Source organism: Drosophila tropicalis, unplaced genomic scaffold (genome assembly GCF_018151085.1).
Source record: "Drosophila tropicalis isolate 14030-0801.00 unplaced genomic scaffold, ASM1815108v1 contig_593, whole genome shotgun sequence".
Taxonomy (NCBI): domain Eukaryota; kingdom Metazoa; phylum Arthropoda; class Insecta; order Diptera; family Drosophilidae; genus Drosophila; species Drosophila tropicalis.
Genome location: NW_027173070.1, coordinates 754,093 through 777,182, shown reverse-complemented (window position 1 = coordinate 777,182; position 23,090 = coordinate 754,093). Strand labels below are relative to the sequence as shown.

Below are 23,090 nucleotides of genomic sequence, written 5' to 3'. Positions count from 1 at the left end.
CTTTAACCTCTTGGCGGTTCAGCCATTAACTGAATGACTGCTTTCTTGCAGTTACTTGCCGCTTTTTCCTTTTGCATATTTTCTCCAAGGGTTTAAAACAATTAGTAAAAAGGCTTTGGCATTAAGGCGCAAAATCTCTCATGTGACTGTTGTGTTAGTTCATTTTTTCAAACATATACATATATGTATGTATATGTATATGCTAAACAAACATTTAGCAATTCGCAATTGTTAGTAATTCAAAATGACAAAATATTATCAGGAAAAGGATTAACAACATTCTTGTTAAACTTCTGGAATAAGTGCATTAATCTAAATTATGGTCCACCATTCTTCCTGTATATTTTGATAACCATTTCAAAAAAATATATATATGGCAGATATGTCGGCAGTTTTGTCTGTCATAAGGTGGATACAAATGTCAAAGATTATGTTTGCTATTACGTGAGTAAACCCAGCTTCTCACTCTCTTTCCCTTTCTCTCTCTGGAGATTCTAGTCTATTTCTTAGTTCATTTTACATCCTTAGTTTTATTAAAATATATGCTCACAAATGGCCACACATTCTGTCTGTCATTTGTCAATGGTAAATGCTTGCTGTATTTCTTTTTATTTCGTTGACCTTTAAGTTAAGCCAAGTAGAAGACATCCAAGCAGGACTCTGGCAATTTGTTGGAGATAATTTTCTGGCTGGTTTTAAAAAAACTAGTCAACCCAAAAAACGGTATAACTATGCACATATGTGGTCCATGAAATGGGATGCTGCATCATCATATTTATATTTTCCAAATGAAGTTGACGATTCTACACCCAAAAGAAAAATTTAGACAGCGAACACCAAATTAGAAAAGGACCACAAATAAAATTCGAAGACTTATATAACTATTTGAAATATTGTTTTCCCTGTTGATATTTTTATGTGGAAACTTATCAAGACTCAAGTCCAAGTCGAAAGAGTTTGTGCGCTGTAATGTATGCTATATATTTAGTTATTCCATTTGCTTCCTTGACTAGGACACACATTTTGCAACTGGTTTACTGGCTATAGTAGTTGGTATAGGGTTTTTGGGTGTGGTGGGAAAGCGTTCTCAACTTTTACATTTGCATATGTATACTTTACATACTTGAGAGTACGATGCTTATATGAGACATAGTTGAGTGACTGCTGTTGCTCTCCGCTACTACTCTCTCATCCTGCCCTACTCATCTCTTCCCATCCAACTCCTCCCGTTGACTGGGCACGAAAAATGGCGCTACTTATTAAACATGCTCGAATGGACAGAAAGCAACCAAGCTACGCATCAACTTGACTGGTTTAGAATTTATGTTGGCTTTAAACTTTTGACGTTGGATGTTGGAAAGAGTTTTGTGTTCGGGTTAGGGAGCTTGGTTGGTTGCAATGTTGTCGTCGGTGAAATGCACAGTAACTGGCACAGAGGTGCACACTTATCGCTCATTAGTTTGGCTTGTAGAGAGTAAAACAGAGAACGAATGGTGAATGAGAATGAATGAATGCTTTTTACTGGGTCAGACTTTAGGTACATGAAGTTGTTCCAACAAACATACGAAATTCATATCCTGTTGGATGTCTGGTGTCCCCAATTTCTATATAGTTGTTAATTTTCAGATTCGACTCTTCTTTGGCCAGGTTAGTCTTACAATTAGTCTTCAATAGACAACTCCATCTCAAGCTATTTCAAAATCCAATTTTTGAATAATCAACGAAATTAGATCCTTTTGCAATTATTTGCACATTTCACTTAATGCGATGCAAAAAAAAAAAAAACGTTTAACGAATTTAATTTTTATTTATTTTTCTTTTGTTTTTGTTCCTCTTTGGGGTCAAATGGCTTGCTTGATTGTTTGGTGGTTAGCGAAGTCGGAAATGGAAGCGCAAACAGCCGGAAATTGGTTTCGTTTTTTCATTTTTTTCGGTCCCTCTTAGCCGGAGTGCCTTTTTTGGCGCCACCCCGCATCTCATTGTTTCTATGGATCTGAACAAGTTCATTTTTGTTTTATTTTGGCAACAAAAAAATCCCTCCCCTGCTGTTTTTTAGCGCCTTCTTTTCTGTTGTTGGCAATAAACATTTGCATTTTATATTTGAGAAGAGGGAAGCTCCTTGCCATGCCATGCCATGCCAGTCACGTGCTTTTGCCTTTTTATTTGTTATTTTTTGCTCCTGGAATTTTTATTTCTTTCTAAAATGTTGACTACAATTAGAACGCGTTGAATTTGGCATTTTATTTGCTTGTTTTGCTTCCAAATGTCTTTTTCTAAGCCGGATTCAAGTCATAAATTGTTGTTGGTTTGCTGTCCTAAGGCCACAGGGGTTTAGGTAGTGGGGTATGTAAATAACAAGGCAAGAAAATGTACATAAAATTATATATCATAAATTGTCAAAGCAAATCCTTAAATAAGTGTGTAGCAGAGAGTTAGCTCAGATTTTGAAAAGCAGACGCAGAAGTCAAGTTTTAAAATGTAAAAAAAAATGTTTTTTTAAATGTATAAAAAAACAGTTAAAAACAAAGGAATAAAAAACCAAACAATTAAATTCAATTCTTTTTTCAGCCTTGGTTTGCATTTGTTTGTTGTTTCATTATTACTTTTTGAAACATTGCAAATGCATATTCCCAGAGATATTTCTATATTTGCTGACTTGGCAAAGATGAGACCAAGAAACAAGTTACAAACAAGCAACAACTTTTGCTCAAGAATTTTTGCTTAAGAACATTTTTTTTTCTGTAGTTTCTTCGCAGAGGAAAACAAACTGCCAAACTTCTGTCTTTTCTCTGAGTGGGTGGTATATTTGGTGAATTTTTTTGTGGTATTTATGGTCCTCAACAGGCAAAAGTTTCTGCGGGAAAAACTTTCAAGTTGTTGTGGTTTTCAGAACAGAATGTAAGGCGGCATGTTCGGGGACATAACCAAATAGAAAATGTGATATCTAAATAAAAAAAAGAATAGAAAAAGGAATATGTATACAGATATAGTTAAATGTTCAAATGTTAGCAGCCAGTCAGATAAAGTTGACTTTGCTTTTCCACAATCCTTTTCACAGAATGATTGAAATTGGAAAACTTTCTCGTTTTGTGCTGTTTGCTGTTTAATATTTAATTGACTAAATTGGCAAGGAAACATTTGAGGTGAAAAGGAAGAGAATTAGTGGGGTAAAGGAATTTTTCATACAGTTTAAATTTTAATTAAAAGCAGATAGTTAAATTGATTTTGTTCAGATACTAACAAAGAAATCTAAAACAAACAATTGAAGTCATTGCCAACCAACCATAGAATGCCTCATACGTATTTAATGAAATTTCTCTGGCTCTCCCAGCTGATGAATGGAAAAAATTTAATTCGCAAACCCTTTTTGTCTGGATATAGCAAAGACCAGCTGTATTTGGACCATATTTGATATTAAATCTTTTAGCTGTATTTTGGCAACTGCTTAACTGCTTGGTAGAATAGCAAATGACCAAATGAATGTTATGGCAATCTCAATCGCGCGTACACATACCAATTAAGCTGCTTGGCTTGCATTACGGCCAATTACAAGCAGGCCCTGCCAAGACCGAGAACACACAGATGCTGGTGATGACATAAAGGTCCTGCTGGCTGGCTGCTGCTGCTGCTGCCAATCCTCGCTTTAATCTGACTCATTAGCAGCGACACTTTAATTAACATGCCACTGAGCTTTCTGCCTGATATCCTGTCATGGCTGCGCTTCTTTGTGCGGAAACCTTTGAAATTTATGACCAATGATTATACATTTTTCCATTAAATGAATCATTTTGATTTAATTAACGAGTGATTTACACGCGAATTTGATGAGGACATGGGACAACAGCTATTAAATTAATAACTTGCAGTACATTGAAATTGCTGCTTCGGCTTTGCGATGTCTTTCCACATTAAAGTCAGTTCAATGTGCAAAGCAGCATAAGGTATATATTTCAGATAGTTACAACATTGTCAAAGAGCGCCAGGGAAGAGAAAATCCGCTTAGCTGTCGATTGTCGTCATCGTCATTGTCATTCTGGGGGAAAGATTTAAAAGCTTTACACCCACATAACACACATTGTGCGAGTGTGTGTGCGAGTGTATATAAATGGGTGTGTTTGGGTTAGATACAATGCAATCCTGGTTTGGTTTCCTCATATGTGAGGGTGGAGTATGTGAGTAGAGTGAAACAATGGAAACAGAAATACTGAAATCAAAAGCATGTAGAAATTAATGGCAACTTGGACGGGCCGTATCACATCTGCTGGACAAAAGTCAATGGAACTCATCACTGAAAATTAAAATTTAAATGCTTCAAGGAACTTTCTCCATATGCTGAAACTCTTTACTCTAAACAAACACTATTCCATTCGTTGAGCTGTGGATATAACTTAAAGTTTGGGGGTTAAATTCTATATAGCTACGTTTATTTGCCAAAAGTTTTCGTTTCAATTATTTACAGCCATATACAGATACAAACATACGTATATATGTATGTATGTATGTCTTTATGTACATATATATATATAGTATAATCCAGGATTTTGGAACTTTATAACAACTGTAAAAAGGGCAGGAGAGCAGAAATAAAATAAAACAATTTGTTGGGTGTCGAAACATTTGAGAGTTTTAGTCATTACTTTAATGCTGAAAAGTTGAAAACGAAAGGCATTAGAGAAAGAGAAGGTTGGTTACGCGAAACTTTTTAAATCTTTATTTATGATAGCTTCCTGCGTTGGCATAAAGTTTTGGCCTGCTTTTGGTTTTGTCTTTGAGTCCTTGTGGTTGAAAATTAAATAATTCGCAAAGACACAGTTTTGCGGTTTCTTTAAGAAAACCTGCCGTTTGACTTTGATTTATATTTGTTTATATTCGTTTCTTTTCAGTGTATGCGCGCCTATGTGGATTTCGAGATAACCGAGGGAGCCTATGAGATTTCTTGTCCAGATGCAAAATGTCCCACCCAGGGGGCTATATCGTTGCCCGAAATTGCCGATTTAACGACAACGAATTTGCTTAAGAAACATCATCGCTATCGACTAAATCGAGGTAGGAACTGCATTTGTTGGCCCTTAGATATTTATTAAATTTTTCCTTTCTTTTTTTTTTCCAGAAATCGAATTAGATAAAACGCGCACATGGTGTCCGAGAGCTGGTTGCGAGACCATCTGCCTGGTGGCGACAACTGATAATGGTAATATAACACAAATGGATGATGAATCGCCCTCAACATCGCAAAGTTATACGCCCAGTCAAGGAGATAATGTCCTGCTTTCCCTAGCAGTGCATTGCCCCTCCTGCAAGGATGAGTTTTGTGCTCTGTGCAAAAAGGCGGTGAGTATTAAAGAGGTACTTGACGTGACAGTTTTGATACTCAAACCTTTCATTTGCAGTATCATCCCAACATTAGCTGTGAGGAGTTTGGACGCCGTTTGATAGCCGATGGCCAAGATGATATTGGAATACCATTTGATAACGAATTGATCAAATGCTGTCCCATGTGTGCTGTGCCCATTGAGAAAGATGAGGGCTGTGCCCAAATGATGTGCAAAAGGTGCAAGCATGTATTCTGCTGGTATTGTCTAGCCAGCTTGGATGTGAGTATTAACGGTCTTGTATTTTAGTTACATACTTTCATATTCACACTCCTCCATTCTAGGATGACTTCCTATTGCGGCATTATGACAAAGGTCCTTGCAAGAATAAATTGGGGCACTCGCGTGCATCTGTTGTATGGCATCGTGCACAGGTGATTGGCATATTTGCTGGATTTGGAATACTTCTTTTGGTGGCCTCACCTCTGCTTTTGCTGGCTGCGCCTTGCATTATCTGTTGCAAATGCCGTGGATGCAGTGGCTCCAAAATCGATGAGGTTGATGCCGAGCTAGAGGAGGAAGTGACAGCATTGCAAGGCTAAAAATTTATAAATCCTGTCGTGTTATCTAACTGCATAGTTTTCAAATATTGTTAAATCAACAAAAAAAACAAAAAACAAAAAAATATCATACGAAAAGGACGAAACGGATTACATTTATATTTTAGTTTATTATTATCATTATTATTATTACTATTATAATTGTATATGTGTTAACTAAATTGTGATATTTACAGTGATTCGATTTCTAAATTGAATCGACAAATTTGTTAAAGGAACCAACTGCATAGATGATTAATTTGGTTTGGTTCCAGATCTATTTCTTTAACCTCCCTCCCTAACAATCTATATATAGATATGTGTATGTTATATATAGTGAGTCTTGCTCTAGTTTTTAAACATAGTATAAATTTATTAGTTATTAGACACTCCCCGGTATTTCATTATATTCTTTTTTATATACATATACATACGTATATTACACCTCCACTCACTCACCTAACCTTTTCTCTATCAAGTATTACACCTGCAACAATTTAAAAAAAAAACACATCCGTATACATATATATATATATATTTGTTCAACTGCTTGGCAATGCTTTTATCTACACTTATAAAACAACAATTGTGTTTGATTACTGTAATAAGATACAAACGTAAAATGTATATGTTAAGCGACTAAAACTCTGTAACTGCTAAAAACGTGTATAGGTTTTCAGTTTCGATATATTAATATGTAAAATGTAAATGAAAAATATATCAAAAGTACATACATCTATATATTCATATATATACAAATTAATTAATGTCCTTGAAAAATGAGGAAAAATACATATTTAAAATCTATTTCTAATGTGAATACCGCGTATGCTGTTTAAAAATAATAAAAAAATGTTAAAAATCTTTCAATCCTCTATAGAAGTGCTATTAAAATTTAAATCTCCCGCTCATGTGGACTAGTGCTAAGGCCCAGCGGAAGTGCTAAGGGCTGAATCCATTGTTATCGATAAGTTTGCTTGTGATAAGCGAATTCAAAATAGCAAAGCGAATTTGCAGTTGACGTTTTGGCTCATCTCTATATTGCGAAAATTCGCTACATTGATTGCAATAAATAAATAATATTTTTCCGGGATTTATTTGTATTTTACATTAAGTATAGCATTATTTTCCACTGCATCATCATCAACACTCATCCAACAGCATGGACGATCAAGCGTGCCCGCGATGTAAGACCACCAAATACAGGAATCCATCTCTCAAATTGATGGTCAATGTTTGTGGGCACACGCTTTGTGAATCATGTGTGGACTTGCTCTTTCTAAAGGGATCTGGTGCTTGTCCGGAATGTATGGTGCCATTAAGGCGCAACAATTTCCGTGTCCAACTTTTTGAAGATCCGATGGTAGAAAAAGAGGTGGATATACGGCGCCGCATTCTTAGGGACTACAATAAGCGGGAAGAGGATTTTGCCACTCTGGATGAGTACAATGATTACCTAGAGGAGATTGAGAACATTGTGTATAACTTGTGCAACAATATTGAGATTATAGAAACCAATAAGCGCATCGAGGCCTACAAGAGGGACAACCGTGAAGTGATTCAACGCAACAAAACTCGCGTGGGACGCGAAGAGTATGCGTTGGAGGAGATGCTTGAGCTTGAGCGTATTCAAGAGGAGGCTCGGAAGAAGGAACTGGAGGACCTCGACCTTGTGCACAAAAAGAAAAAGGCTCACGACAAACAAGCACTTATTGAGGAGCTAATGTACAGCGGAAAGGATGCAGCCCAAATAGTCACAGAGTTTGCCGAGAAGGCGGAAAAGCAGCGTATGGAAGAGAAGAATTTACCACCACCAAAGCCAGCCAATGAATTTTCTACAGGGATTAAATTTGGACAGACAGCTGACCACACCTTGCTATCTGTTCCCAAACCCGAGGAGGGCCCACTATTTGTGTACGAACCGCTGCTGGCTTTCTCAGAGGGCCCAAGTGTACCGCCCATCAGTGAAATTGAATCCAAGGGCTATATATCCCATATACGTCCCGAAACTTCGCAAGAGAATGCCGGCGGTTTTACCTCTTCTCTGGCCTGCCAGCGTGCTTTGCAGGAGGCTTTTCAATGTTTATTTTACACAGCCCCCAGTGTTGGCATGTCTACGGCCATATAAAGGAAAAGCAGAGCTTGATTGTTGAACTAAAATGCCCCGATTTGTGTACTTTAAACATTTGAAAGGAAATGTCCTGTCATTTTGCTAGCTTTTTAAGTAAATAAATAATTTATTGTGGTATATAAAGAATTCTTTTATCTGTGCATACTATCGCTTTCCATTCGAGGCTGTATAATGATGTTCCAAAAGTAATTGAGTTTTTAATTTCTGTAAGAGGTTTGTTTTGGAAAAGAAAAAATATCATATCTCGTTGATTTCAACAACATTTGAGGTCAACTTTCAAAGACATTCTAGCAAATAAAATGTTTGCGTCTCGTTTTAGAGTTATAAAACTGCCTTCCTTTAAATACCGGCGTGTTTTATTAAATATTTTTAACAGTAAATATATATATATTTAGTAATATATAAGCTATGACTACAATAAACATATATTGGTTTGCCATTTTTATGTTTTTAAATGGATCTTGGATTGCTTTATACAGAATTACAGGTTATATAGTTAAATAATATGATTGTGCAGATATCTATCTATCTACTTGCACAACAGTAAGAGGTAAATGTTTATATATGTAATTTTTTTCGGTAGCACTTGCGAGATTGGTTTGGCCACAGATGACAATGATAACCACGACGAAGATGGTTATAAATTGCGATGATTTACACAAAGGTTCGAACAATGAAATGAGCACAACTGGGGATAACAAAGTGAATTGTAGCATATTTAACATTTGATGTGTCGACGAAAATGAGTTCCAAAGTCAACTCATGAGGAAATGGCCAAAATTTTAAAAAATGTATATCTCAGCAGCTCCCTCAAATGGGTGCAATGGAATGTGGGATGCAGTTTTACTGTGCTTCCCCTTGCACCATTTCTTTTTGTTTGAAGCAAAGCGAAGATGTACAATATTTACAATTGCGATTGTTTAGGTGGTAGGAAGTATGATTAACATATAATTTAGAAGTAAATTTTGTGATTTTGGTTCTTAAACTAATTTTAAAAATGTTAACATTATAGGTTTTTGTTTATACATGTCACGCCTTGGGATATTCAAGGCGCTTATATTATTTTTCTGTTGCTGTTGTTGGTCTTGCGATTTCCTTCATATGCATATCAACTCTTATCAACTTTTTCCCTTTCTTTTGAGAATGTAAAGTGTCACATATAATTTTCCTTCAAAGTGAGGCTTGACTTCAAGTAGACCCAAAATATTAAGTTGAAATTGGTATTGTTAATGGATTGATTGTGAATGTTTCTTGCTATAGGCAGCTTGAATTAACATTGAATGCGCTCCTTTATGTTTTTGTTGGTGTAATTTGTTGCAAGTAGCGCCAAGCAAACAGGCAGTAGACAATAAACGTGTGTTAACTAAACAGAATCGTCTGAAATGAAAAGATAACTTGAGTTGAGAGCTTCAATCAAGATTTACTTAGTGGTTACTGAGTCCTCACCGTGATACCACCATTTCGTCTTTTTGGGGTTTTTATTGCAGGTCTTAACGTAGAGTGTATTATCTGGTGGTCGCTTCTTTTCGCGACAACTGCTTAGCATCGAAGCTATGCTCAGGCACACCGATTGCACAGACAAAGCTGGCGACCAGTCCTCAGTCAATATAGATAAACAGATATGGCCATTGCTGTAGACATGTGGATGAACTGGAATATTGTTCCCAATAAAGGTCACCTGAAGAACACAAAGGGCAATGAAAATTTATGTATTTCCAATTATTTATTACTGCTCGATCTTACCTCTGGCGAATCGAACGGATATTTATTATTAAATTTAAACAATAACTGAAAGTCCTCGCCCTCATAAAGTGTGCCCTCGAAACCTTTGATATTTATCTTCCATCTAAAACAAAAAAGAAAAAATGAGAGTAAACTCAAGTTAACAATTGCCAGCTTTGTTTCAAATTAATTTTTTTTTTTTTTTTGCAACTTGCTTAATTAGGTCTTAAACCAGTTTTTTTTTGCTCATTTTTGTTGTGTTTAAATTTATCGTTGACGCTGAACTTGGCCTAGTTTGGGTCACTATTACTTACTCGGATAAGTTTTGTTGTACACTTTCTGTATCCACTGTAACACCTGGTGGAGGCTCCTTTATCAGTGACATGAGCTCTTTGTGCAGGCGACGCTGTAGGTAAGGAGGAAAGGTAACAAAAATAGTATAAGTAAATGACTTGAAAAAATGTAAGCTTTTGCCTTTTGCCAATTCCCCAAGTTATCTTATCATAAGCACACCTTAAACCTAAACTCCCCTCTTTCTCTTTGCTACCTCTCGTCGTCTCTTTTTAAGTCTTATCTCCACGCCATTTCTCCGTTCCTGTTTTGGCTTACAAACGTCAATATTCTGGCATATACCGACTGCCCGATAAGATAAACAGTCCAAAAACAGTCGCTGATAGAATTTATAGAAGTGTCAATTGTTGTTTTCCTTCTTCACTCCATCCATAAATACACACAAATGCAGAGAAATTGAATTATTTCGTTAAATTGTTACGTTTTTAACAAGAACAAGAAACAATTGAAGTGCAGACGTAGTTAAAAATTAACTACGCCTTCGATATATAAACAAATTTACTCATTTTGGCTTCCTGGAATTATTTCAAGGTTTACATCCGACAAGAACGCAATGAGTAAAAGGACTTGTCTCCCACTGTGAGCCTTTATAAACCTTTATATTCAATGATTATCCAAGGATATACTTGCCTCCCAACGCGAATTATCCAATAGCAAAGGTTTTCCACATTTAGAAACTGGCGGAGTTTTTGGCTCTTTTGGTTCGGTTATAATTTCCGACTTTGGTATCTTTTCTTTCGATTTCTTAAATAGTTTTAGCATTTTGTATCACTTTTACGAGTACTTCTCTTTATATGTAGCAATGTATATTTTATTGTTTATGTTTAACTCTCACAGTTGTTACAGCTTTTTCGTTGCTTGCTATGAATTAAAATTTTAACAATATGCCAACTGGATTGTGCGTCTAACTTTTAGCTTTTCCCAGGGTATGACACCAACAAAAATGCCAACATATTTGTTTGCTCTTTCTCTAAATATATATATATAAATTTAATATTTGTTTCTTATTTTGTTCCGACGTGCGAGAACCGTTCCTAGTGTGCCAACGTATGGCTAACGACTGGCGCAACGATTGACTCAACGAAGAGACTGCAAGGCGGAGTAGAAGGCGCCAGACATGACGCGATTGTGGGTATGGGGCACGTAGTCATCGGTCAGCGTTATGAGAACGCTTCTTTCCCCGATAATGCTTGGCAGAAAACTAGTTTTTTTTCCTTTTTTGTTAACGCATCTAGTGTTTATGGCTTTGGGTTAATTATAATGCTCTCCCTCTTGTCAGTTTCCCAGATCACGAGATGGGACAGCTGCTTTAATTTAGTTCCCCTCTCCTCAAGGCCCTTACCTCCCCGGAATACATTCATTAACCGAACCTTATCGGGTACACGCTGTTGCGACCTGATAAGCTATATATTTCCGATAAGATTAACATTCGCGATAGGCCGAACTGCGGCCTGGTCAATATCGGAACCAAACACAAAAACCAAACTAAAGAAAAGACAGAGAGCAAAGCTCTCTGCAACTGCATTTTATAATTTTGCAGTTTAAAAATAAATGCGCCTACAAGTTCTGGGTGTCTACATAGAAACAGAATAACTGATCGATCGTATATGCATACATATATATATGTATATACGTAAACAGCAATTAAATGCGTCTAGCATTTTCGTTTGTTTATAAGACTTGGCCAAGTTGAAGTGGGCTAAGCCTAAATATACATACTAATATAAACAAATTATACCCCCAGCAGAAGGTCGTTCATTTCTCTAGAAATTTACAGATACGAAATACATTTCGCTCCTTTGGGTTTCTTTAAAAAATATTTCTATATATTTATTCGAATGGAAAATACAACGAATCATCTCTCACGTTCTTTGCTGATTCTTCACCTAATAAAAAACAAAGCAAATGAGTAAACAAAAATAATAAACAAGCGTGCCGCAGATATACATACATATAAAAAATTAGCCGAAATCTTTGTTTGATAAAATTTTTTGTTTGCCTGTTGAAGAGGGGGCGCCCGCAAAGAGAGTGGAGTGGGGTTGACGGGTTGGATAAACAAGTCTGTTTGCGGTGGCCAGATGAGAAAGTATGGCCGGTGGGTGGATGAGTCATAATCTCAGACCAAAATGCTTATTTTCGACTATTCTCTTTTTTATGGATTGGTGGAATTGTCTTCAAACCACAGTCTGAATCACGCCATTTTCATCCATACAAAACAAGAAGAAAAAAAACGAATATTATGCAACTTTCACATGCAGCCCGCCTACCAAAAAAGCCAAACAAACGACTTCCTGAATCCAACAAGAATGACAGCAATGCAACAACAGCAACAAAATAAGCGCATTAAGCAACAAAACGAAAAACAGGCAAAAAAGAAGGCAAAACAGTGTCGGATCTAAAAAAAATGAGTGAAGAATTGTAAACAACTTTGCAACTAGGCAAATTGTTTATATTTAAATTGATATAAGGAAGGATCCAAGTGGTATCTGGGATTTTGGTGATCTAAACATCATCCAAAACATCTTTCGAAGAATTTTTGACTTTTTCAGTCCAACTAGTAAGTCTTCTAACCAATTTACCAATTATTGGCTAGTTTCTTCCTCTTTACCCGATATAACCGCCACTGAAAACGGGAACAAAATGAAAAAAAGGGCAGCGCTTCAGACGGGCTTACAACCTTAAACTTGTTAAAAAACAACAAATAGCAATCGATAATTAATCTCACTACGTCATAAGTCAGAGATTGTGACGTCAGAGAGCAACAAGATGCTTCTGGACTTTATTTTTAGACAGAAAAAATAAAAACAAAACGAAAACCAGCTTTTAGGGAGGCACAGATTCTCGTTCTGAGTGTCACGTTCTTTTGAAGTGATAAATTCGAGAGTACGAGTCCGAGTCCGAATCCGAGTCCAACCCCCCAACCACACTTATCCGTCATCTTTTTGTTGTTAGCCGATGATGATTGATTTACCATCCCCGCGGGACGTGCTCGGTGTTGGCAATGACAACACGTGAGAGGAGCATGCAATTACAATGAATATTGAAAGGTAAGGAAAAACGAATTCAATTGAAAATGAAATGGAGTGGTCGCTAATTAAATAAAATGCATCGTTTAATTCGCCAGCTGTTTTTATCGGAATTACAACGGTAATTGCTGAGCAGGCGCAGCTGTTGGGACAATCATTCTCCTAATGTAAATATTGGTAGCATCTTTATTACACGTTAAGAAAACACATTTACTATGACTGTGAAAAAAGAAACAGATCTCATCAAATTGCATTCATTCTATTTCTATGGTTGCCATCGAGTAAGCAATAATTTAAACAGTTGTCACGTCAATTTAGGTATGCCATGCAACAAGAAAAGTAACTATTTGAAATTTATCGAATCAATTATTAAGATACACGAAGTATTGTGCAGGGAAAAGGGGCTTGTGCGGCTCTAATATGCCATTTCAGAAATGCATGGTATATAAATGATTGACAAACCCTTCCCTATTTCAATTTATATGCTTCTTTGTTTCATGCATATTTCATGGAAAATAAAATAAGTATAACGCGGAAGCTAATATCGGCACAACGAAGAAAGGTTACCCTATTGAATCGATCAACAACATATAAAGTTATTAAATGTTATAAATCCTTTTCAGGGATCCTTTTAGAGCGTTGAAGTCCTTTTGACAAATTTTATATAACTCTCTGGGGCAAGGGTATAAGACAAGGCACTGGTTGGCGCATACAATATAAGTTTGTACTTGTAGCCGATGCTAGAAACTGGTTCTCATTCTCGCGATTTTTGCAATTTTTTTTGTTCATATGAATAATGAATTTCTTAATTTTTCTATTTTTCTTCTTTTTTTTTTTTGGTTTTATGTTATGTATCTCTATTTTTAAAATTTTTAGACGTAACTAGAGCTAAAATTCTTAGTTGAACGCGTGCCAAAATTCTAGTGGGTGGCACACTCAATAGGAGAAGACAAGGGATCAAAGTTTACTTTGTGAACGGGAATAGGTTTGGGGAATGAAAAGCTTCGGGTGGGGGGCAACAATCAGTTCCTGTTGGCAAACCAGATCTCACAGATAAAATCGAAAACTGAAAACTTTTTCGCGACACAATTTGAATTGCAAATGAAATATCACACAAATCAGAGTAAAAACAAAGATCGCGCGTGTGAATTCGCGTGTCAGCGAGAACTGAACGGAACGGTATAAAGCGACGCCAAAGTCAGCTGCGTTGGAGCTTTTTTTTTTAGCTGCGTGAGAGCGAAAAAAGTGCCCCATAAGAGATGAAGAGAGAGACATAGTAAAATTGAGTAACGAGCACCAGGATCGACACGAAACTGGATGACTGGGTTGGGGGGCTTTCAAGGCTGAGCGGTCTTGTTTATATGGCATAAACAAAAACATTCGCTGTCAGCGAATTTGGTTGAATGCTTTTGCACTGGATGCAGAAGTGCGGGCAGTTGCATAAACAATAAACAGGGCCAGTTCGGTTGCATCGATTTGTGGGTGGGCGACGACAGAGCGAGGTACAACCCGATCTGGATACAAAGGGTATGCCTTCATATACTTTTTATATAACTGACTGGCTCCGTTGCCAAGTTAGGTTCAGGTTTCTCTTTACCAGATGTGATCCGCTACTTGCCCTGTGTGTGTGTATTTTTGACTAGACCGGCTCCGGGACAAACATTGACACAAGTGTTGAGTACCAACAACAACGGCAACAAAGCCGCAACAATTACTCACCTCGCTGGGTGACATGGATGTGCTTGACATTGATTTTCCCTTTCTCCTCTCCAGCCTTCTGTCCTTCCAGTGCACTTTTTCCGCAGCCCTGAATTCTGTCGGTTTTGTAAGTTCCCAATGCAAAGAATCCGGCTTAAATTACAACTAAATTAAAATGTTTTTTTTTGTTATTTAGTGAACTGTTGGTTTGTGGTTAATTTAGGGATGATAAAAGCCAATGATTGTCGCACTTATCGAATGGTTATCGTTATCGCTTGAATCAGCTGTGAACAGGTTACAGTGGTGGACAGAATTTGCGGTAATATTGGGGGACATACACATTTAACAACAAACTAGAAATTTCAATTGTTACGTTAATGGCAAAGTCAAAGTAAAAAGTTTTTTATATCTCATTTTCTAGCTTATTCAGGAAGTAGTTGAATATTGTCTATCGTTTTAATTATTATTAAGCAGCTATCCTGGACTAACAAAAAGAAGAGTTCGTAGATACCGAGGAGGATATGCCTACTCGTACATAAGTATCTATCTAATCTTTTGTTTAATATTTAAATTTAGCCGCTTTCCATGTCGTCGCTCACGAACAATCTTACTGCGCATGTTTCGCCGCAAAAGCTTCTGAAAATTGTCGCCCACGCACACTAACACTCATCGATTTTAGTAGCTTGCGAGAGAAACAGTACAGAAAAAATCCAGCGGAAAATTGCTCTGGTTGAAATTATGAAAAAGGATACAAAACTTATTTCTGTTGCTTAAAGTTCGCCGTAATTTCGCCTTCATCAGGGAGAGAGAGAATAAAGTTTTCCCCACTTTCGTTTCCTTATTAGAGTCCTACCATAGAGAAGGCCGTGTGAAAGCAAGAAAAGAATTTCTGGCTAAAGCTGAATCGGAATTCAAGACAAGGTTGCAACTGATTTATACACACATTATAAGTTGGTTAAAAAGATATAAACTAATATATTTATTCTTGCATTGAAATAATTTGAGTGATTTTAAAAGTGACGATTGACATGTTCAAAACGGATTAAAATTTTAGAGTCCTGCATACAATTTTTTAAATCCACAGTGAATTCCATCGACTATACGTGTTGTTTGTGGTTACGCTTTAATAATTTATTAAGCGTATAAAAAAGCTAATCAAAGAAAATTAAATAGGTAAAAAAATTTAAGGTCCGAACGTATGTTAGTTCAGAGCCAAGGCTGTGCTTAGTGCAAAAGAAATAAAAGCTACCAAGTCGCAGGCCACAATATCGATTTGTCTATATATGTGTGTGTGTGAAAAATAACAGTACAAGAATACACCTACACTAATACACATTTACACAAACATACACCTACTCATAGAAAGGCACGTAGCAGTTAGCTTACGACAACAACAACAATAAAGAGGAGCAACGGCAGCAGCAGCAGCAGCAGCACTTAAAGGCATCCCCAAAAGAAACAACCACAAAACCTCAAGACAGACACAGTAAGTGAATAAAATATGTAGGAACTTATGACTTTTATGAATAGCAAACACAATACTAATAATTATCAAATCACAATAACATTTATTCCTAATATATTTTTGATCGTCTTAGTTAGCTTAGCTTAGTCCACGCCAAAGTTAAAAGTTTAGAGTATAACTTTGAGCTTCTATCAGTCCCGGATTCAGAGAGATCCTGGCAACGGATTTGAGATATTTGAGAAAAATTCTCTTCCGAAAATAACTTGTTCTTATCTTAAAACATATGTACCTATTGTTTGTCTATTTCTTTCTTTACAAATCTTGGAATCTGCTGGTTCTTGCTTATCAATAATTAAGTTAACCAACAGCAGAGCCAGAAGCAGCAGCTGTCTATGGAAACAGCTGGCATATGTAGCTACATTTGAAATTTGAAACACTAAAAGAATGCGTAGAAAACGTAACCACAAAAAATCGATAATTACATGGAACGTTAAGCAGATAACAACATTTGCCCCCTCTTCACTTCCTCCCTATTCCTGCTTCCTATGCAAAATTGAGATAACACAGGGCTTTTGCCTTTTCTACTTGAGCATAAACGAGCTGTCCTTCTGTCACTTCCCCGAAACGTCCTTTTCTTTTCAGTTGCTTTGACTTTTTTTTTTTGACAGTCTGTCAGAGGCCTTCGGGGTAAATCGCCAGATTATTCTATATATGTATATATGTATATATCTCTAAATATAAACCTTATTGAATGAACTAGAAAATGAAGCAAAAATCTTAACGCAATTTGTTTAATTTATGCAGCAAAAAGACAAATTATTGTTGGACAAGACCCGTATACGGTTCGATGTTTTTATCATTATTTTATATGCTGCTTGCTGCGGGAAACATATTGAACAACAAGAGACCTCTTTTTCTTCCACCATTCTTATCCAGATACTCTTCCTCTCTCCCTTCTTTTCTGAGTTTAGTTTTGCGTCTTCTTATTCAATCAATTCAACACAAACACTCCCCACATTGACGCCATCGCCCACACCACATAGAGCATCACAGCTGCTTTGGGATATAAGACCTTCCACGTTTACTCCTCCTCCGCCGCCCGTAATTTCAATGTCGTCACTTTGGTCTCGTTGAAGGCCACATTTGTTCGTATTATTATTCGCATCCGTAGAGCTACCAGTGAATATGATACGACAGGAGTTTTGGTTTTGGTTTTGCGGTTGTTCCTGTTGTTGATTATGTATTGCCTGGTCATGGAGCCCCTCCACCTCCGTACGCATCAGAGTGGTCATGCAGATGCTGGTATTGGAGCTGCTGATTATAGTGGTAGTATCTATGGTCTCTATCAAATGGCCTTCATCTTCAAATGTCACTGCTGCATTTGCTGACAGGGGAGGCTTCTCCACAAAATGTTGTTGCTGCATACTCTCCTGTTGTTGATATTGTTGTTGCTGTTGCTGCTGCTGTTGTTGTTGTTGTTGTAGAAGACGCTGCTGATGCTGTTGTTGTTCCTGCTGCTGCTGCTGCTCCTCCTCTAGTTTCTGCTGCTGTTGTTGGCATAGTTCCACATGCATCCTTGCCAGCTGATTGGCATCATAGGGACAAAAGCAATTTAAATTAATCACCCGATTACCCAAATGCTGGACAGGTCGTGAGTTTCTTGTAATTGGTGTTATGCCATCGGTACTCAACAATTGTCGAAAATGTCGCAACTGAAAATCACTTATTGCTAGTGATTCCGGAAAAATGAACCATTCAGTGCCCTGATAGCAAGGCGGTTGTGTCAATGAACCTCCATAAGAGTAGAAACCTGCCCGAAAGGCATACATCAAGTAGGACAAGGGAAACGGGGGGAATGCAGACACGTTTTCCGGGCTGTTGAACCAGCCGCAAATTTTGTATAAGTGGATCCAAGAAGGGGTTGTGTGCCGATAATTCAAAAATATAGGCAATCATCAGAAGATCGTAGCTGCTAGTACAAGATCTAGGTTGCCCAGAACCAGCGCGATGCATAACCTGCATTTCCAACGGAAATTTTCTATGATTCAGTGTGTGCTCCGAGCCCTCGCTATTGCACCAGCCCCAACGGAAACGCAACTCCACAAATGTGTAGCTGGCTAACAAATCGGCTCCACTTATGGTCGGGGCATTGCCATGGAATTGGGCACGAAGCACTAGAGTTTGCCCTGTATTCTCCAGCTGAATGCTGGCCGGAAGATCGTCATAATGGTTCCAGTTGAGTAGCTCACGTATAGCCAGACGTTGAATTTGACTTTCTTCGATATTGACAGGGCTCTGATAGCCAGCTTCCTCCATCCAGGTGTGTGGTCCTTCACCAACGCTATAATCATACGTGGAATAGCATTTATATTGGCGGTTACCATGCAGCCAATCTATTGCTTTCTCGAGTGTCTCCTTTAGCTTCTCCATTAGATCCGTTTGACTGATTATGCCCACAAAGATGGCCAATCCCGTGGCAATTAATGGATGTTGTATTAATTGACCAAGAATCTGGCTAACTATCAGCCATATCATTCGTACCAGAAAGCCTAATACAGTACCAAGCGTTGTATCAAACATATTGATGAAAACATTTATCGAAAATATAACGTAAAATACAATTGGGATACAAAAAGAACAGTCCTTAAGAAAGGATTACAAACGATTCTGCCTTTCTCTTACTTTGATTTTTTTTTTTCGTTGTTTCTATTTTAACTGCTAGTGTGGATATGAATCAAAGATTCTAAGATACTTATAAACAATAGAAGCAAAGGCAGCTTAAATTTTATTTTTCTGATCATTTATCATCATTTCAAATCATCATTTCAAATTTTTCTCTCTTCCCACAGAAATGGCTGGCGGTGGTGATCCCAAATGGCAAAAAGATGCCGCCGATCAGAACTTTGATTACATGTTCAAGCTGCTCATCATTGGCAATTCCAGTGTGGGCAAGACAAGTTTTCTCTTCCGCTATGCCGATGATAGCTTCACATCGGCCTTTGTGTCCACAGTGGGCATTGATTTTAAGGTGAAGACTGTCTTTCGTCATGATAAGCGAGTGAAGCTTCAGATTTGGGTAAGCTTTCATTAGTTTTGCAACTGGTCATCTTTCACCATAGAAGAAGGCCAAGGAAATGTTTAATTAAAAAAGTATAGCATACTTACACGGACACATACTGAGAGCAAACACATAACAGCTGAGTACAGCCCTAAAAAAGCTGTAAAGGCAACACTGCCAGTTGTCGATGGTTCTATAAATTGCATCAAGGTCAATGCTTTACAGTTCAGTGCTCTGAAAAGTCTTCTCAGTCCTGTCATAGTATGTATGTGTGTGTATGTATGGGTGGATGTCATCGTTGTTTAATTGTGTTTGTCCATGACATAAACGAAGGATGTTAACCAATTTGTCCTTTTCTCCATTATTTTCTGCAGGATACGGCTGGACAGGAGCGATACCGCACCATAACCACAGCCTACTACCGCGGTGCCATGGGTTTCATTTTAATGTATGATGTCACCAACGAGGATAGCTTCAATTCAGTACAGGATTGGTAAGGCCAACAAACTTTATAACTTTGAATTTAAAACTAATTATTTATCCCAAATTTTGTTAGGGTCACACAAATCAAAACCTATTCATGGGATAATGCTCAGGTCATCTTGGTAGGAAACAAATGCGATATGGAAGATCAACGAGTCATAAGCTTTGAGAGAGGACGTCAATTGGCCGATCAACTGGGTGTGGAATTCTTCGAGACATCCGCCAAGGAGAATGTGAATGTTAAGGTAAAGGCAATAAGAAACAACTTAGCCAATTTCTCTCAACTTTCTCTCGTTTTTCTTCATTAGGCTGTTTTTGAGCGTTTGGTGGATATTATTTGCGATAAGATGTCCGAAAGTCTTGATGCTGATCCAACGTTAGTGGGCGGCGGTCAGAAGGGTCAACGTTTGACCGATCAGCCGCAGGGTACGCCCAATGCCAATTGTAATTGTTAAAGTGCAGTTATTGTGACTGGCCGTAACTTAACTTATCAATGACGATACAACACACACACACACACACACACAAATTTGAACTTAGCTGAAAGTAGTCACCAGAAGAACAGCAACCAACCAACAACATTAAAGAATTTCTTTTAAATAACACACACTGACACATGTATAATCCATGCATATATATGTACTTTTATTGCGTTCAATCGCCTCAGTGTAAATGTCGAATGATAAAACTTGAACTCGTAACTCAAAAGAAACAAATATTATTAACGAATTTTCCATAAATCATTCTCGCTAAACTTGGCACTAATTAAATGTGCACAATTTTTGTGCTAACTCTTGTTTGTTTTCAAAATTCCACTTACAATTAGCTTTCCAAATTTTTCAACAAATTATTTTCTGTATATATGTGTGCTGGCAGAAAAACAAAAACAAAACATACTAATTAAAACTGTACAGTTTGGAAAGGCTTTCACAATAGAAAAACGCACAAAAAAACAAAGCAAAAGAAAACAAAACCAAAATCTAAAATGGGCTGGCAAAATTGGTGAAATTTTTTAACTTAGTTGTTGCACTCCTCTCTCCCTCCTTCCCTCTACCATTTCCCCAGGTTATCTGAGCACCTGGACTATTGATAATGATTTTCCAATTATATATCCCAATGAATAAATAGTATGATTATGTATTTTATGTAGGTCGAAAATGGTAAAATTTTTAATGTGTTGCATATTAATGAAATATACAAAATATACATACATACATACATACATATATATATATATTACCCACATTTAGAAAGAAATCGAGAATAATTTCCATTGAGTATATTGGTGAGGCAGTTTTAGGGCAGGTGAGACAATAACGTCCAAGGAAAAGATGACAGGAAACGCTAAAATAAACAAAATTTTGCTCTTACACACACCCATACAAATACACACACACAGACACTCTGTAAACGCACAATTGTTTCCATTGGTAAAACCTTTCTCACTTGATCCCACCGTGCAAGATAACAAGACAGATGAACAAAACAAAGTTCAAATCGGATCTTATTCAGATCGGTGCATTTATTTTTTATGTTAACTAAATGCCTAATGCCACACCCGTTCCTACACCCACACACACCCACACCCACACACACACACACACACACACACACACACACACACAAACAGAAACAGAAAGACCACCTTTGATATCCTGAATCCTGCTTGCTGCCGTTATTACTGTACTTTCTCCTAAAAACAAGCTGCAAGCTACCAAATACACAACTGCTGAAAAATATATATACACAAACACACACACACACGAACATTATTGCAAAATGGGAAATGCTCGTTGAATGTTGAGTTTTATGGAATTAAAAGTATATATATCGCAAAGAAGGAAGAAACAAGAATTAAAACAAAAATGGTAAAAGCATATCGCTGTATTATAAATACCCCAAACCAAAGAACATGTGACAAAAGTAAAATAAACTGCACAACGACAGGAGGTCTTGATTCTACTGTAGAATGTAGAATGAGACCCGGTTACGGAAATTGATAAGAGGTAAGGGTGAAAAGACCATACAAAATGAAAAACAAAACAAAACTAAAATGTCATGAATTATAATGAATTGAAAATGAAGAAAATTAAAGCCTTAAAAAACATTCAAACTGACCGGAAAAAACAATTGACCGCTTTTGGACAATTTGTTGGGTATTTTTGGCATTATAAAAGAACTGTATCTGTTATTTTTTTCGTTTTTTGTAAAAACCTATTGCATTGCATTAAAACTTATATCTTCATTACTTTATTTGTGTCTCTGCTTTTTGTCAAAGCAACAAGAAGCGGAAATAATGAATATATGCGGGGGAAAATTAATATTGTTATTAATATTATTCATAAGGCAAAAACGGATTTTGCTTTCAATTGTTGTCATTATTCAGATGTATTATCAGCAAATTTGAATGCTTAAACAATTAAAAACAAAAATTATTGCTGTCTAATACAAATCCAAAAAGTCATTAATGTAACCCATAAATAAATAAATATATATATACATATATATATATAAATAGATGAATGAATTGTATTTGTATTGTATTTGACTGGCGAAAGGAATAAAGAAAAAAGAATTTCCTTTCCCACTTCCCCTTTCCCAAAAACAAAACAAAGAAAACCTAGTAAATTGCAAAATTATGTATACAACTATTATTATTATTATTCATAATGGGAAAAATGTATGAAAGAGATTTAATCGTGTAATACCTACAAAAGAAAAAAATAAACAAAAAAACAATATATATAAATGTCTAGTGTTTGTATGGAACCTATAGTCGCATCCAGACCATAATCCAAAAAGAAAAACCCATGAATGTAAACTCAAATTATTTATTCTTGCAAATTGATATGACAAACATGAAAAATAGATCGAAATCGAAGCAAAACTATAAATGAAAAAGAAAAACCCAAAACCTAAAAACCAAAACAATTAATACAATAACTGGATAATATGAAAATTATTAACATGAATAAACGTAAATGGAAATTCAAATATGTAAGATCATCAACATTTATTGTTTTTCTTGCGGGGGGTCAATCCTTACACTTGTCTAGGATTGTTTCAAAGGATTCATATGCAATGAACCTCAAACCCTCATAACAGAAGAGCATTCAGTCTCCAGAAGAACATTTTAGAATGTTTTACTCAGTTTTGTCATTCCTTCAACATTTTCTAGAGCTTAAACTAAATGAAGTTGCTGTTTCTTATAACCTTCGGTTAAGTTCGTGATTTGGCCAGATCAA

At 36.7% G+C, this 23,090-nt stretch overlaps 5 protein-coding genes across 7 annotated transcripts in view; 3 read left to right on the top strand and 2 right to left on the bottom strand.

The window, feature by feature from the left end:
• LOC137576528 (uncharacterized) overlaps positions 1-6,652 on the top strand; it is a 28,530-nt gene extending 21,878 nt beyond the window's left edge. For both annotated transcript variants that reach the window (XM_068289699.1, XM_068289698.1), the window contains 4 exons: positions 4,884-5,046; positions 5,111-5,331; positions 5,391-5,594; positions 5,657-6,652. In XM_068289699.1, coding sequence (XP_068145800.1) covers positions 4,884-5,046; positions 5,111-5,331; positions 5,391-5,594; positions 5,657-5,914 — 846 coding nt within the window. In that variant the 3' untranslated portion in view covers positions 5,915-6,652. The remainder of the gene's footprint in view (positions 1-4,883; positions 5,047-5,110; positions 5,332-5,390; positions 5,595-5,656) is intronic.
• Positions 6,653-6,944: 292 nt separating this feature from the next.
• Mat1 (CDK-activating kinase assembly factor) lies at positions 6,945-8,497 on the top strand. Its single transcript, XM_068291202.1, has one exon. The coding sequence runs from the start codon at positions 7,074-7,076 to the stop codon at positions 8,037-8,039; it is 966 nt and encodes a 321-aa protein (XP_068147303.1). The 5' UTR covers positions 6,945-7,073; the 3' UTR covers positions 8,040-8,497.
• A 337-nt stretch (positions 8,498-8,834) lies between these two features.
• LOC137577665 (ubiquitin-conjugating enzyme E2 W) lies at positions 8,835-15,155 on the bottom strand. 2 transcript variants are annotated; one of them, XM_068291205.1, is made up of 5 exons: positions 14,861-15,155; positions 10,079-10,170; positions 9,786-9,888; positions 9,489-9,720; positions 8,835-9,419 (listed from the first exon to the last, which is right to left on the bottom strand). In XM_068291205.1, the coding sequence occupies exons 1-5, from the start codon at positions 14,888-14,890 to the stop codon at positions 9,406-9,408; spliced, it is 471 nt and encodes a 156-aa protein (XP_068147306.1). In that variant the 5' UTR covers positions 14,891-15,155; the 3' UTR covers positions 8,835-9,405. The 2 variants fall into 2 exon arrangements, with proteins under 2 accessions (XP_068147306.1, XP_068147305.1); XM_068291204.1 differs by lacking the exon at positions 14,861-15,155 and adding an exon at positions 10,746-11,395.
• A 356-nt stretch (positions 15,156-15,511) lies between these two features.
• Rab3 (RAS oncogene family member Rab3) lies at positions 15,512-22,839 on the top strand. Its single transcript, XM_068291203.1, has 5 exons — positions 15,512-16,325; positions 19,154-19,380; positions 19,737-19,855; positions 19,919-20,090; positions 20,154-22,839. Exons 2-5 carry the CDS (start codon positions 19,156-19,158, stop codon positions 20,298-20,300), a joined length of 663 nt encoding a protein of 220 aa, XP_068147304.1. The 5' UTR covers positions 15,512-16,325; positions 19,154-19,155; the 3' UTR covers positions 20,301-22,839.
• On the bottom strand, positions 17,080-19,014 carry CAH13 (Carbonic anhydrase 13). The gene is given in 2 exon segments (XM_068291201.1): positions 17,080-18,157; positions 18,159-19,014. Coding segments are annotated over 2 exon segments (1,596 nt in total). The 5' UTR covers positions 18,885-19,014; the 3' UTR covers positions 17,080-17,287.
• Positions 22,840-23,090: the final 251 nt, after the last annotated feature.

Excerpts from the sequence above, each read along its gene's own strand:
- Mat1 (XM_068291202.1), top strand. The coding sequence starts at position 7,074 with ATGGACGATCAAGCGTGCCCGCGATGTAAGACCACCAAATACAGGAAT.
- LOC137577665 (XM_068291204.1), bottom strand. The coding sequence starts at position 10,877 with ATGCTAAAACTATTTAAGAAATCGAAAGAAAAGATACCAAAGTCGGAA. Across the intron at positions 10,171-10,745 it reads TGGATAATTCGCGTTGGGAG|CGTCGCCTGCACAAAGAGCT; the intron begins GCAAGTATATCC and ends CCTTACCTACAG. Across the intron at positions 9,721-9,785 it reads ATCCGTTCGATTCGCCAGAG|GTGACCTTTATTGGGAACAA; the intron begins GTAAGATCGAGC and ends TGTGTTCTTCAG.
- Rab3 (XM_068291203.1), top strand. The coding sequence starts at position 19,156 with ATGGCTGGCGGTGGTGATCCCAAATGGCAAAAAGATGCCGCCGATCAG. Across the intron at positions 19,381-19,736 it reads GAGTGAAGCTTCAGATTTGG|GATACGGCTGGACAGGAGCG; the intron begins GTAAGCTTTCAT and ends TATTTTCTGCAG. Across the intron at positions 19,856-19,918 it reads TTCAATTCAGTACAGGATTG|GGTCACACAAATCAAAACCT; the intron begins GTAAGGCCAACA and ends AAATTTTGTTAG.